General features: G+C 24.6%; 2 protein-coding genes across 2 annotated transcripts in view; both read right to left on the bottom strand.

Moving 5' to 3' along the window:
• Nucleotides 1–3,467: 3,467 nt before the first annotated feature.
• Nucleotides 3,468–3,926, bottom strand: LOC106774998 (basic blue protein-like). Its single transcript, XM_014662017.1, has 2 exons — nucleotides 3,755–3,926; nucleotides 3,468–3,667 (listed from the first exon to the last, which is right to left on the bottom strand). Exons 1-2 carry the CDS (start codon nucleotides 3,924–3,926, stop codon nucleotides 3,468–3,470), a joined length of 372 nt encoding a protein of 123 aa, XP_014517503.1.
• A 9,878-nt stretch (nucleotides 3,927–13,804) lies between these two features.
• LOC106774996 (sterol 3-beta-glucosyltransferase) overlaps nucleotides 13,805–16,258 on the bottom strand; it is a gene marked incomplete at its 5' end in the record, with an annotated part of 6,107 nt that continues 3,653 nt past the window's right edge. The window contains 6 exons of the mRNA XM_022787269.1: nucleotides 13,805–14,313; nucleotides 14,621–14,842; nucleotides 15,029–15,068; nucleotides 15,184–15,243; nucleotides 15,509–15,718; nucleotides 15,863–16,189. Of these exons, the coding sequence (XP_022642990.1) occupies nucleotides 14,260–14,313; nucleotides 14,621–14,842; nucleotides 15,029–15,068; nucleotides 15,184–15,243; nucleotides 15,509–15,718; nucleotides 15,863–16,189 (913 nt within the window). The remainder of the gene's footprint in view (nucleotides 14,314–14,620; nucleotides 14,843–15,028; nucleotides 15,069–15,183; nucleotides 15,244–15,508; nucleotides 15,719–15,862; nucleotides 16,190–16,258) is intronic.

Raw genomic sequence — 16,258 nt, 5'->3', positions numbered from 1 at the left:
ATCTTTAGAATATGGATGTGAGTTGAAAGAGAACAAAGCACCGCTTTTATAGCTGAGGAACTTCCTTTAAACTTGTGGTCCCATCACCTCTTCTAATTTATTTAAATCAGTAAATGATGTGTGGACACAAACATTAATTAACACCTTCTAAATATTTATAAATATTAAGTGATTTTACAATAAATGAAACATCTAAATTTCAATCAATCAATTTATCAAGTTTCAGTTTCAGAAAACAAATTCATCATTTTTATTTCTTTTTAATATTATAATTTTTATTTTAAATACTTTTTTGATATTTTTTATATGATTTCTTTTAATTTATTTTTGTAACATCCATTTTTTATAGTTTTAACACTATTATGGAAACATCACATATCTAATAAAAAATAACAATTAATTTAAAACAAAACATATAAAATGTTATTAGAATTATCTTATCGTATCATAACACCATAATATATACAATAATATCCTAATACTAATAGTTACTAAAAAAATTAAAGGTTTTATAAAGTTCTACAAAATCCAATATAGTCATACTATCTTATGTATTTAATTTTTCGCCATCCAGTACATTCTTCATTGAAACATCATGTTCACATCATTAAAATAATATTGCAATAAAGATACATAATCACAGATAAAAGAATAAGCTAATTTTACCAACAAAACATCTATATAACTGAAATATATATATATATATATATCAATTAAATACTCTTAAAATCACATTTACAATAAACTTGATTATGTATTTATATATATACATGACAATTAAACATTCTTAAAATCATATTTACCGTAAACTTGATTATCTAAATATATTGATATGAAATTCTAGTATTATAAAAATAAATAAAATTTCTATTTTTTAATCGTGTTTTATATTTTCTTACGTTTTATTTATACTATTTAACATGTTCTATCTTAAATATACAACATTCTAAAACATAATTTAAAAGTTTTAACGAAATAAAATATTGAGTTAAACAAATTATATTAATTATTTTTTAAAATATAAATATTATAATTTATAATTTGATAAATTTTAATTTTTAACCAAAAGTATATTTAATTCTTAATTAAATTATATATACACAAAATTAATTAAGAATTTATAAGCATTTAAGAGCTTTTGCAATAGACATCTCAGTTTCAATAAATCTATAAGTTTCAGTTTCAGAAAAAAAAATCAAGTTTTACTTAATATTTTTTAATATTCTAAATGTAATTTTAGTACTATAATTACATACAACTATTTTATTTACTATAATATAATAATTTATTATCATATATATTTTTTTATCATCATCCAATCTAAATTATAAATTAAAATTTTAAAAATAAAAGATTAAGATCTAAATTTAGATTATTACTAATTTAATTTATTGTTGAAATGATATATTATAAAATTTATTAGTATAAATAAAACATTACATTAGAATTTAGATGATGAAAACAATTTGAAATATTTTCAAACTTTTCTAAATTTTTAACTTTATGTCATTTTTCTTTTGTCGTTATTTTTTTTAATGTGTTACCTATATCAATTGTATAAAAAATGAGTTCGTGAGATCCATATTTGCATGTATCAACCCACGATTTTCACATATAACTCCCTGTAGTACATTGTATACATGCACTTTTATATTCATTGTGACAAAGATGGGAATTCTTACTTCTCATACCTATATTGCCTTTATCATCTCTAATTATAATTATAATTATAATAATAATAATTATTATTATTATAGATATATAGCCATTATATATTTACTATTTATAAACATAAGTTATTATTAACATTTTCTTATTTTTTATTAATTACACACTTTTTTTTTTAATGCAAGCATTTGTTACAAAGAGACTGATATCACCCATATCAAACCTACCAAACTTAAAACTTACACTTCGTGCTTATATGGAAGATTTAACCATCGTTAAACTTATTTATTAATTAAAATTCATTTAATTTTCAATAAATGTTTTTTAAATATAAAATATATTAAGATTTTAAAAATATATTTAAAATTATATATTAATTTAAATATAAAATAATTGGAGGACCCAAAACTCACCTCAACCACCACACTGATCTACTACTGTTCACCGACTAAATATTCGTCAGAAAAAAATTCATAATTTAAAAAAACAACCAAAATAAACATTTAGTGAAATAAAATTTATATATATTCATGTATTACATATTAATACTATTGTTTCGGTAGATATTTTTGGAGACCGAGACACTAACCTGGATGACGCGGCTTTATCACTTTCTGGTGCTGGGATTGACTGGATTGCTAGCTCTTCCTGATTCTTGACCGCTCGCTCTCCTTCCGCCTTGACCGTTGGGTGGACTTCGATCTTTGACTGAGGGGGAGGAACCTGCAATGGCACTTCGACGCTCAAGTTAGGAGCGGTTTTGGGAATTGTGTATCACAATTGTATGTTTGAGTTCTGCTCAAACGTAAGTAGAGTGTGAGTGGAATGTGATTGAAAGATGATTAGAAAGTGATTAGAAGTCGATTAGAAGGTGATTGGAAGCACCTGACTTATGGTCCTGACTCTCTGAAAATCTGGTTAGTTGCTAAATATCTTTAAATAAATATCCTTGATTATCCTTTGATTATTTTATATCTTTAATAAGATATATAGTAACTGTTCGACCCGAATATCATACTGTACAACTATCAAACTTATCAAAGAAATATTTCTAAAATAGAACAAAATGATAAAAAAAATAATATACAAATAATTAGTCACAAATATATAAATTTTCACACAAAAATATAAATAAATATATTACACAAATTTCAGAAACTTGCATTGAAGTCACATATATTAACTAATAGATTTGGTTTAACGAAATTATTTAGATGTCAAATAATATAAAATTCTAAAATAATGAACTTTCGAAAAAACTCACATTTTATTACACTGGTGTCATGTACATCAATTAACCGGAACATATTCATAAATAATAGACAAATTTAGAACTGATGAAAAAAATATGTTGTTTTTCTTATGATCAAATTACATTAGAAATCAAGACCTCAATCTCAAAAAGGTTGATTTAAAAACTAACATGATATAAACCTTTACCAAGATATATGCAACTTTCGTATTAGAGTTTATTTTATAATAACCAAAATTCAAATGACTGACTTATTTTATACAATATTCAAATGAAAACATTATTCAAGTCTCTGATATAGGATTAAAATAATTAATTAATCAGACCATATTTACTCGTACCAATTAAATTACTTTAAATTATAATGTAAAACTAAATAAAACAACGTACTTTAATGGAAATAAATTTGAAATATTTTCCGAATTTCTTTATCTCAATAAGGAAATAAAATACACAAAATTAGTAGAAAGATTTAAGTGTTGCCATTATTCCCAAATGGACATACAATATCATCATCTTGGATCTAACATAGTGAATATCTATTATATCATGCAGCCGTAGCTGCAATTTTCATCTTAGCCTCGCAGTGACCAAAAAAAGTGCAGATGAAGTAGGTCGTTCCTTTGGCAAGAGTAATGCTATCATGCCCTGACTGATACGTTTTTGATCCTGGTGCAGCAGTACACGAATTGTATCCAGTTTCGTCCACTGTCACGACGTTGTGATATTGCGGATTATAATTAAATACTGTTAAATACAAACAATGTCTCACATTAGATAAAATAAAAAATTAACATAATATATATACATATAAAATATCTCTATCGTACGAACCTAATATGTCACCAGCCTTAAAATTCTTTCCAGTAGGCCAACCAGTCATGTTGAAAGCCCAACCACCAGTGTGACCTCCAACCACGTACGTTGTTGCATGAGCCATCTCAGAGAAAACTCCCAACATGCACAACACAACCATTGTTGCACTAATACCTCTTCCCTGAACCATCTTTTACTTCTACTATAATACAACAACAATAACTCACAATATGTCTGTGAAAAACATAAAGCTATACAAAGCTTTTTATAGGAAAATAAAATTTTAACACCATTTTTTTAACACCATTTTGACACTGCACACGTGTCAAAATGTGATTGGACGATTTCAAATTAAAAAACAAACTTTAGTATTTTTCTTCCAAACATACTCCTGTTTCAACTTTTTTAATTTAAAATCGTCCAATCACATTTTGACACGTGTGCAGTGTCAAAATAGTGTCAAAAAAATGGTGTTAAAATATCATTTTTCCTTTTTATACTACAAAACATTCTTGGTTTTCTTTATTTCAAGGGGCATGTATTTTGCCACTGATTATGTTTAATTAATGTAATCCAAGTCAGTCAATTAAATTAATTAAATAAAATTAGCATTTTAGTTAAAAAAATATATGGCTTAATTACATTTTTATGTTACATGTTTATTTATTTATTTAATTTAGTCTTTCTATGAATAAAATATTTAATCAAGTTTCTCGATTCTTACGTATATATTAAAAAACCGTTCCAGTCATTCCATTCTAAAAATATAACAATATATATAACTCTTTAAGGTTTAATCAAATTTTTAAAAATTATAATCATATAACTTTTCCGCTATGTTGAAATTGACCTATTTAATTTTAAAAATATTAGCATTGGTTTGAATTATAAGCACATTAAAATTATAAAAACATTATTAGTGAACCGATTATTCCGTTTAAAATTTTGACAAACCTGTTTAAGTTATTTATTTAAATTAAATTAAACAATAAAAACTAAAAACTATGTTAATCTTAAATTTTATATCTATTTTTTATCAGTGTTTTCAATACATTCCACTGAAATCTCGGAATTTTTATTATTCTAATTGACAATTTCCTATCTCCACCGTTAATCTAACACGGATTTCCATACTGTTTTAATATAGTCTAAATAACTCCCATGATATAAGGGTTTCTTAATACACATTTTAACTTGTTCTAATTTAAACATTCATTATATGAGAAAATGAATTATATTTAAATAGTATTAATTTTTTTCTTACATTTTTTTTTCATTTTAACCCTATTTTTTCATCAATTGACAATTTCAAAAAAATGAAAAATATCTATGAAACTGACTTTTACAAGAAATATTTTACTTTTATTTCCTAAACTAATATTTTTTTAAAAATATATATATATATATATATATATATATATATATATATATATATATATAATGTTTTAGTCACTAAAGTTTTAAATCTTTAAACAATAATATATAGTGTGAAAAATAGAATTAATTTGATAGCATAAATATAACTTAACAATCAACAGATTCCACTTATTCAATTAAAATGATATTATCGAACTTGCAGTTTAAGTATAAAAAAATCATTTGCTCACTGATTGCATTTCTCTAGAGTCAAATCCAGTTTGTATAATTCAATTGAAATATTAAAATAACGGTTGGTTTTAAAATAAATAAAAGATAAAATTTAGATAATATTTCTTTTTTTCACGTTGTTGTATTGTTGAAATTAAAGTATTTTATGCAAAATATATAACATATGTATTTATTATTTGTTGATCAAAACTCTTAAAATACTTATTTTAAAATAATATGTTTGATGATGTATTTAAAACCATTAAGTGGTACTGCGTTTGCTTTTATATATGTGGGAATATTTGGGTGTTCTGTATTAGTATTATAAGTTTATATTTATTTATTCATTATGGAATCATCCATATATTTGATAAAAGTTAATCTTTTTAAAAGTTTTCTAAAAAGTATTTCAGAATGTAGCTATAGATTGGGTTAAAATATAACTAATTATTTGTGATGCATTGTGTTCGGACAAATAACAAATTTAAGTAATGCTAATGGATTATTATTATGAGTAAAATATTTAATTATATTAAATAATAATTAATAATTTAAAACTATAAGATTAGAAAAAAAATTAATTAGAATTTGAGATAATCACTTTACATTTTTGTACATCTTTTTTTATGTTTCATGTAACAAGTGTTATTATTTTCTTTTTATTTTTTTGGGTTTTTTAAGGACGGTATTTATACTGAGTGAATATATGGGTGATTACATATTTCTACAGTTGAAGTGTGTTTTTAATATGTATTTTCAACCTAGTGAAATAATCTTATTTAAGTTATTATAATGATTAAAACTAGATATAGATTCAAAAATAATTGAATGAACCCCAAATTATACGTCTTTCTTTCTCTATCTTTTCTCTTATTTTTTGTAGTAAAGTATAATCAATATTATTTTAAGAAAACTTTCTAAAGTTTTTCGGGTCAAACTAAAACAATAGTCCATATCGTGTCAACAGTGTATAATTTTCTTTTTTTTTTTTGTTTTTACAATTAATTTCAGAGTTGGTTTTGATGGTCATTTAAACTCTTAGATCTTAAAATGTTTGGACATTTTCAAATATTTGATTAAAGTTCTTCATTAATAACTCTTTCTTTTTACACGAATATATTATTTTTAAAAATGCAAAATATATTTTATAATGAATCAATTGATAAAAATATTTGAAATGTTGTAGTTAATGTTCGTTTTGTGCCTGTAAAAATTGTTGAAAACATACCAGTACCTAAGAGAGGAGACAAAGCTAAAAACATTATCTCCTCATTTCTTTCTCTTGACATTGTGTTTTTGTTTATTAAAATACCAAAGAAACGTGAAATGTTCAAAGTGTTAGACGAATTGAAGAACTATAGCGTGCAAAGAAGAATTCTCCTATAAAATTTTCTAATAATATTTTTGGAAGAACTCGTAGGAGATAATTCTTCTATAACTTATATATATACATAAATGTCATAACTATTTTTTTTTTATGTTTTCGGCAAAAATTAAATTGTTATTAGGCAATTTTCTTTTTAATTTACGTAAACGGGTAAGTCATGCAACTTTCATACGACTTCAAATGAATAAGTCGTACATGATACACAATTTCTATATTGTCACAACAAAAAAAGATGAAATGGTGCACTCTCATGCGTTTTTAGGCACTAATAATTGTTAAGAGCACCCGTAATTGATTACATAATGTTAAAGTCATGCAAGAGGTCAATTTCACTGGTAATCGATTACATCACTATTGTAATCAATTACCAGTGTTGAAATTCGAATAAAAGGATCTGGTAATCGATTATAATGTTATGCTAATTGATTACTGAAAAAATGGTTAAAACTAAGTTAAAATATAAATTATACCAATTACATTCGTAAAAATTCGAATTAGCGGGATTTGTGCATAAAAAAGTGGGTTAAATATGTTTTTGGTCCCTTAACTTTTAGTGAAAATTGGAATTAGTCTCTTTTCAAAACTTTGGTCTAATTTAGTCCCCCAACTTTATAAACGTATGAATTTAGTCCTTTTAACCAAATTTTGTTAACTTTAATTGATGTTTTAAGCACGTTTCATGATAACATTTGGATTGTTTATACTGTTTGACACATCTTTGCTTCAATGTTAACTGAGAAACGTGTTTGATAAACTAATAATTATACGAGAACTGCTCGACTGACCCATTTAGGTAAATAAAATAATTGTTACCTTAAAAACGTAAAAAAAAAAACTTATTAGTTGTAAACTAATGGTGAAATATTACTAAAAGATGAAATTCCATTTTTATTATTTTGATTATTTCTTTTATTTTTTGCATTCAGAAATAAACTAAATTCACGTAACTAATAATCGAAACCAAAACGAGGAGGATAATGAAAAGTAAGAGTTCAAATTACAACACTAGAAAGAAGAAAAAAAAAAGTATAGTAAATATAAATCTTTCTCATTTATATATCGTGAAAGAAAAGATGTTTATTGAGGAAGTTGGAAACCCTAAGTTTATTTATACAGAAGGTCATAGAGCAGTACATGAAAATTTGGTCCCAGCCTGACAGTCACCAGGAAAAGAGGAAATGTAGTAGCTTAGTCCTTTGAGTAGCTGAATATAATCATGTCCTGTCTGATAAGTTTTTGATCCTGCTGAAGCACTGCATGAATTGTATCCTCCTTCGTCCACTACCACCACATTGTGTTTTGTAGCATTGTAGACAAATACTGTATATTGTGAAAAAAATAAAATTTAAATTTAATAAAATCTTATAAAATAAAATTTAAATATTTTAAATTAATTTTATCACTTACATAATTTATCACCGGTCTTGAAAACCTTTCCACTCCACGAAGAAGCGTTTGTACTCCAACCATCTCTACCTCCGACCACGTAGATGCTTGCATGAGCCATGTCAGAGCAAAGCACCAACATACACAACGATGCAAAGACTATTGCACTCATGCTTCTTTCCATTTTTTTTTTTCACCAACTAAAATATGATTCTAATATAAAGCTGAGGAAAAGCTTTTATAGCCTACAATTTCGTTGTCCTAAACCCTAAATCTAAATTTTATTATTATTTTAATTTTAATTTTTATATTTATTTTTCAATGTCAATGGCAAATAAACAGTCAAAGGTATAAATGTTTACAATCCATAAACTTATGATGTAAAAATGGTTATTTTCATTAACGTTAATGTGATAAATAAAAGTGTATTAACTGCTAATTTATTTTTATAATAATATTTTCTATAATATTTTTAATAAATATCCTAAGAATGTTTATTGATTTATTAACAATAAGGAAAAATATTCTCTAAATCATAAATAATGTCCTTAAATGCAGTTTTTACTTAAAATTTTTATTTAATAAACCTTTGAAATAAAATTTAAACTCATGATAGTATAAATTAAAATTAAATAGTTTCGTTAGAGTTGCTTATAATGTAATTGACTTTGTGTTATTAATTCAATTAAGGTGTCAAAAATAAAGTCCTCAATTTAACTTATGACTCATGGGTCAGTTTTAACCCATTCTTTAAAAATCTGTTTAAGAAGTTCCCGAAGCCAGAAAAGAATTATCTCATTTTGAGTTAGGATTAAGATTAAAATATACTTAATCAATTACAAAACTTTAATTAAATTTTAAAAATAATATCATGTATATACACATAAAATTATATATTTTATTAAATAGTTTAATATATTATAATTTTATTATATTTAAATCAATATTTTTACATCATAATTTATTAGATAAAATATATAATAACACTTCATAATTTTTGAGTTTTTATGTATTAAATAAAATATATATTTTTATATTTTTATATCATACTCATATATATTTTTGAGTTTTTGTAGTTTTTTAAAAAAAGTGTTCATGTTAAATAAATAAAATGAATTTTTTTGTTTTATTTTTTTTAAATAAAAAGCATTTTTAAAAGGTATAAATGAATTGCTTAATTAATAAGAGGTAATTTTTTTTATATTGTATAAATAATTGATTTTTTATATATTATGTATTTTTTATAACTCTTTAATAATTTTTTAATTTCTTTTAATTCTATAAAGAAGAAAATCTACGCAGAAATTTAATTATAAAGATAGAAGTTTCATCTTAAAAAATATAAAAAAAAAGCAATAGAAGAGTTAAAAATAACATTTTTATTATTTTTTTATTCACTTTTTTCTATGATATAAAATATATATTTTAAAAGTAAATCAATCAACATAAAAAATAATTGAAATATATATTTATATGGTTAAAAAAATCATGAGAGTACAAAAAAAAAAGAAACTTATAAAATACATACATGTTTAACAATTGAATTAATAACAGTTAGAAAATCTTTTTAATTTTTTCTTATAATCAAAATAATTTTAAAAAACTTATAGACTGACTTATTAAACTTTGTAGATATTTTGATCATAAAAACTTTTTCAATAAAGAGTTTTCTGATCTGACATTAAATCGCATGGGTCACGATGAAACTATGTAAGGGACTAAATTGATAAAGTTGAAACATGACCTTATGATTATTATATGGGATTGTGTCATAACAAACCAATTCAGTTACTTCTAAAATTTATTATATTAGTATACAATATATTAAAGTAATAAAGTAATTAATAATAATTTGTTATATTTTAAAAACATAAATCAGTATATGTATCATCAATTAGTATAAAGTGAGTTGTTGTAATTAATAATAATGATTTACAACACTCCAACGCAGTTATTTTGGATGTGATGGTAAAAAATAAAATATAATAAATTAAAAACACTTCACTAAAAAATAAATAGTAAGGCAGTCAATAATAACTTATACCTTCGTTGAAATTGTTTTAATTTCCACAATTAATATAATTATATATTTTATAATTAAAAAAATATCAAATCCTTCGAATTAAGATGAAAAATTCAAATTTTCTAAATATAGTAATTAAAAAAAGCAAAAAGAAAAAAATAAATTTAAATTATTTTTTATTTAATGGAATCCCAAACAACTCTGAATTGAGCGAAAAAAAAAAATCAATAATTTAAAAGAATAATTCAATAATTTATTCAATCGATAAAGTTGAAAAATTGTTTTAATTTCCACAATTATATAATTATATATTTTATAATTAAGATTTCCTTATAGATTTTGTTTCTACTCTTTTTTTCCTTATTATAATTATATCTTACCTTTTTACTTATCTATTTTTTTTGTCAAACTTGGATTTAAATTCGCCCATTTTATTATTTTTCTGTTTTGAGCCTCAAAAATATTACAATTAATTAGTTTGTTAATATATTTTAAAAACTACAAACTATTAATTTCTCAAAAAATAATACTAAAAACAAAGATAATATAAGTAAAGAACAACAATTAATAACACTTGCATTTGCAAAGTTACCATTAAACTCAAAACTAAAATAATAAAAAATATTATTCCGAAATTAAACCATCAAAAGTAAAATTGATGAGAAACCTGCTTGATGCAAATGACGATCAATTATCAACCTTGTCTGATACAATGTGTTTAGCATACACTGAAGCCCAATGCTCCCAAATACAAAACCTCCCAGTATCAGAAAGTCTTTGGCGGCCACCATTCCTGATAAGCAGAACACTTCAAAAATAATCAACCAAGATAATAATAATAATAATAATAATAATAATAATAATAATAATAATAATAATAATAATAATAATAATAATAATAATAATAATAATATCCATTCAGTATATCTTCATTTATATTGATCAAAACATTTCAATTTTAAAACCTCTCCTAAAATTACAAAATTAAAAAAAAATAACCAACCAACCACACCCACCCGATATTTAACCTATTAATGCTGGATTAAGTAAAAAAATAACTAATTCAGTTACTCCTAAATTTTATTATATTAACTTAATACACCATATATTAAAATAATAAACTAATTAATAATAGTTTCTTATATTTTAAAAATATACTTTCTTATCATTACCAACTAGTATAAAGCTAATTGTTGTAATTTAATAAAAAGATTTCTTTTCCTCCTTAACATATATTCATTATCATTCTAAAACTACGAACGTTATAGGGTTAAATATGTTTTTAATCCCTATACTTTGAGTAAATTTTAGTTTTAGTCCATTTTCAAACTATGGTACAATTTAGTCCTTCAACTTTAGAAAACTTTTGTTTTAGTCCTTTTTACCAAATTTTTTTAACTTTATTTTCAAACGCGTTTTGGTTTTAAGGTTTCATAATAAAATAATAAATTAAAAAAATAAAATTAGGTTGATGGATTGGTAGGCCAACCTGATTCACCACAGGTTCAACCCGCATGAGCCGGGTCTAAATGAGCCGGGTCTAAATGAGCCGGGTTGAAATCTGACCCGTATATAGGTGGGTTGTATTTTTCAAACCCAACCCAGCCTGAACCCGTGACGGACCGGATTGGCCCGCGAGTTGTGACCCATTTTAATGGCTCTATAAATATCCTAAGAATGTTTATTGATTTATTAACAATAAGAAAAAAATTCTCTAAATTATAAATAATGTCCTTAAATGCAGTTTTTACTTAAAATATTCATTTAATAAACGTTTGAAATAAAATTTAAACTTATGATATTATAAATTAAGATTAAATAATTTTCGTTAGAGTGTTATGTTGTTAACCGATATTAATTCAATTAGAGTGTGTTTAGTTGGAAGGTAATTGGAGGAGAGTGATTGAGTGGATTTGAGGGTGATTTTTTTTTTTTTTGTTTATTTGAGTGGATTTGAAGGTAATTGAGAGTGAATTTGAGGATGAAGTTTGTATGAATTAGTGTAGGATTTTATTGATGTGACAGTTTTAAAAAATTTGTTTAATTGGTAAAAATCGAAAATTACCAAAATGCCTCTAAGTATTAAAATAATATAAAATAATAATTTTTAATGTTAAATTTAATTGTAAAAATGTTTATAAGGAGAAAAAATAAAAATTAATTTTTAAAATATAAAAAAATGGTAATTTAGTAAATTGAAATAATAATAATAATAATAGTTATTATTATTATTATTATTAATATTATTATAAAGAGAAAAAAAAATCATTATTATGAATATTATTACTATCATTATTATTAATTATTATTATTATTAATTATTATCATTATTAGTTATCACCAAAAGAGACAGAGGAGATCCTCTCCAATCAACATCAAAATAACAAATCACTTTTATATAGTTACTAAAACCATATAACAATCATTTTCTAAAAAATCCTTTAATTTACTTTATTATACGAGCATTCCAATAGAAATTATCATTTGAACAACCGCACAAAAAATATATCTAATAAAAGTTATATTAAAAAAAGTAATAACTTGTATTTTTCCTTATTAATTCAAAATATTAATTAAATAACATTTTACATAAAAGTTAAAATCACATAAAAGAATATACTATATTCTCAATGATTTAATGATAAGAGAACAAACATTCAACAAATTTACCCCATTAAATAATTGAGAGAATAAAAAATATATTAACACGTTGAAAAGAAGTAGAAATAATATAAAATATATCCTAAAAATTATATTATTTAATGAAATTTATGTATGTGTTTTGTAAAATGTTACACAATATATGAACGAAACTACACATTATATAATTTAAGATTTATAAAAAAAAGTTACATAACCTACTAATATAAAAAATACATATAACTTTTTGTATTTTTTTATTCAAAATAATTTCTTTTTCTAAAAAAATCATGAACAGACCCTAATTCACAAGCTTTCTGTAAATATTTTGATCCTTTGAATTTTTTTAATGAATTATTTTTTTTATATTACCTATTCCAGGATTCGATCTAGTCAAAAGTCAATCAGTAAATAAAGTAATATATTGTAACTATTAAGATGAATTAAAAAATAATTAAAGAAATATAATACATTGTAATATTTAAAAATACGTTAATTTTCATTTATAATATTATTTTTTCCATTTCTTTTTAACTCTTGGATATTTAAAAATAAGTGTTTTATTAAAAAATACTGTTTTTAAATCTTTAACCATAGCGTTTATCTAAAAAAAAAAAACAAGCGTATTATTGTTTATACACCATAAATTTCCTTTTACACCTCGATAAATTTTAATATTTTAAATTATATAATTTGGAGTATAAATTTTATATTGCAGAAGAATATATAATTTAGAAAACAATTTCTTATATTTGAGATTTTATAAAATATATAATTCAGAATCAAAATTATATAATTTAAAATGTATTTTTTTATTTTATATTATGTGTAATTCAAAATACAAAAAAAATTATATTACAGATTAATATAAATATTTATGGGGTACAGGTTGAAATAATGAAATCACTAGAAAAAATGCCTAGATGTATTTACAAACTACGTATGTATAGTATAAAAACAATAATTTAAGAAGATAAAACTTAAATATTTTTTTTTCTAACTTAGTGTTCTTGGACAAAAACTGAAATTATATCCAATAGCCTGTGGAATTTTATTTCGTGGGTTATTGAAAATGGAGTTTCATTTTCAACAGAGAACACCAAAAGCACATAAAGTATAAAATGCATTTCTGCTAACCCTTCTTATTCAGTAATATTATTTTTTTGATATATAAAATGCATTTACCTTTCTACTTCATACCATATACCATATTCATAAAAGATATATTTATCTTTAAATATTCTACTTATCATGAAAGGTGAACCATTATCTTTTCCATCTTTAGACTAACTATCACGGAAGAGAAATGATGCATTCAGATAAATAACTTAGTTGTGCATTTAATAAACTATTATCTACCAATAAGTAGGCTTCTCATCATAAAGTTCAACATATTCAATGCTCTGACAAATCCTAAGATGAATTGGTGACAAAATACCATGAATTTGAATTACTCATGAAGAGGGTGAATCTTGGAACATTTCAGTCGCACTCAATATCTCAATTCAAACCCAGCTCTTCCTTCATGTGCTTAATTGCCTCTGCTACGCCGTCCTGGAAGCAGAAGGATCATGTGATGTATAAATGCATAACAAAATGTATAGTTTTGGAACCACTAAGCTTAAGGTTTTCAGATCAAATCTCAAGAGGTTCTAACCAGTAAACTAAGAAATTTTCATAATCTAACACAACGAAATACAAATCAAACCAGGAAAGACTTATGATTACTAAACAGGTTAAAAGTCATATAATAACATGGCAATACCTCTCATTTACTCATATGAAAACCTAGTTCTAAATAGTGTGTACCAGACAGAAAAAATATATATATAAAATCGCCTACTTTAACATTAGTTGTTACCTCAAGCAATATTCTTTGAGCGACTTCTGCAGCCCGTGCTTTGACTGTTGGTGATAATGCATCATGGATTGCCATTGATAGTAGACGTGCAGCTTCATGGATACTTGTGTCATCATTTTTATCAGGAAGCAAATGATTTCTGCTGAGTGGTTCAGGCGAAACGCCAAGCCAATGCATTCTCTCCGCCCAATAAAACTGATCTAGCATGAAAGGGCATACTACCTGCAAGTTTGTTCCACCATATCAATTTCATATCTGATAATAAACTACCATTACATGCATCAGTTTCAAGAGAGTTTTGCTGAGTTGGTTTTAATCTAGCATGGTTTTAACAATGGCTTTTATGGTTTTTATAATGTTGTCATAAATCTTATTATGGTTTGATCTAGCAAGGAATGAAGTGCCAACCTGTGGTGTGCCTGCCCGTAATGCAGCAGCAGTAGTTCCACTAATTACAGATAGACATTCCATGCAAACAATATATATTAGTCAGCATGCCTATTGAATGCTTCAATTTAGTGATAAACAAAAACAGGTGGGGATCAGAATACAAATTATTCTACCTGCCTCCGTGGTGAATTACAGCAGCACACTTTGGGAAAAGCCAACGGTATGGTACGGAACTATTCACATTATATAAAAAACATGTCACTCTTCTAGAATTTTTCTTTCATTTAAAAAAAAATGGAAAGGGAACATTAACTTTTCTTAATATCAGAGGAGATAAGAAGGTAAGGAAACATAATCTCAACTTTAAGTGACACTAAACTATATCAGAAATCCAAATTTAATTAAATCTAAAATATTGAATGCCAAATCCAAGTTATTCCATTAAAAAGGGAGCCCCTCCAAATGTTTTTTGTAGTAAAATAACCAAGGAAAACTCACCCAAAAAAACACAAGAGTCGCCCATTACAAAGAGGAACACAGTCGTCCCTGCAATTTTTCAGCTCAAATGATGCTTCGGTAGAAATTCTACGAACAATTGATTCTAAGGGTTCATATCCAGCTGTAAATAGAATAAATCTGTAATTTGTGGTGCTCAGGACAGTCTGAAGAATGCATATAAATGCATATGGGTCTTTTAAGAAACCCATGCTGCAAGTAAATACAAAAAATCAGTAAAAAATATACAAATAAAGACTAAAGCTGAATTTGAATCACCATTCCTTCACGTTGAACACCAATCCAATGTGAGAGGAGGCATGGGTTTAACATGAATTGGAATGTGGGAAATGGTACCTTCCAATAGAACTGAGTCCAATAAAAATTGGTGCAGCCTTTATAAAGTTTTGCAATTCTAAATGACTGGCACACAAGTCATCTTTAGCATATTGATGCCCTGATGAATCATGTAAGGAAATATCTCTGCATTTCTTACACGTAAACTGCCATTCAATAGGGAGGAACCAGAACCCACAAACCAGAACCTTTGGAGGCCAATATGCTGTCAATACACTGAATTTAATCAGGTGATTAAACATAGAATCTAAAGACAAGTTTAGTAGAGAAATCACACTCCTAGGAAAATCAAATTTCGCCAAAAGCATCCAAGAGTAAAGCATATGTCTAAGGCATCATTCATACTTCAAGAATAGTGAAAGAGACTTAGATATACCCCATTAACCATGATATCAT

Source organism: Vigna radiata, chromosome 10 (assembly GCF_000741045.1).
Source record: "Vigna radiata var. radiata cultivar VC1973A chromosome 10, Vradiata_ver6, whole genome shotgun sequence".
NCBI classification, from domain to species: Eukaryota; Viridiplantae; Streptophyta; class Magnoliopsida; order Fabales; family Fabaceae; genus Vigna; species Vigna radiata.
This window is presented reverse-complemented; position numbering and strand designations above follow the sequence as displayed.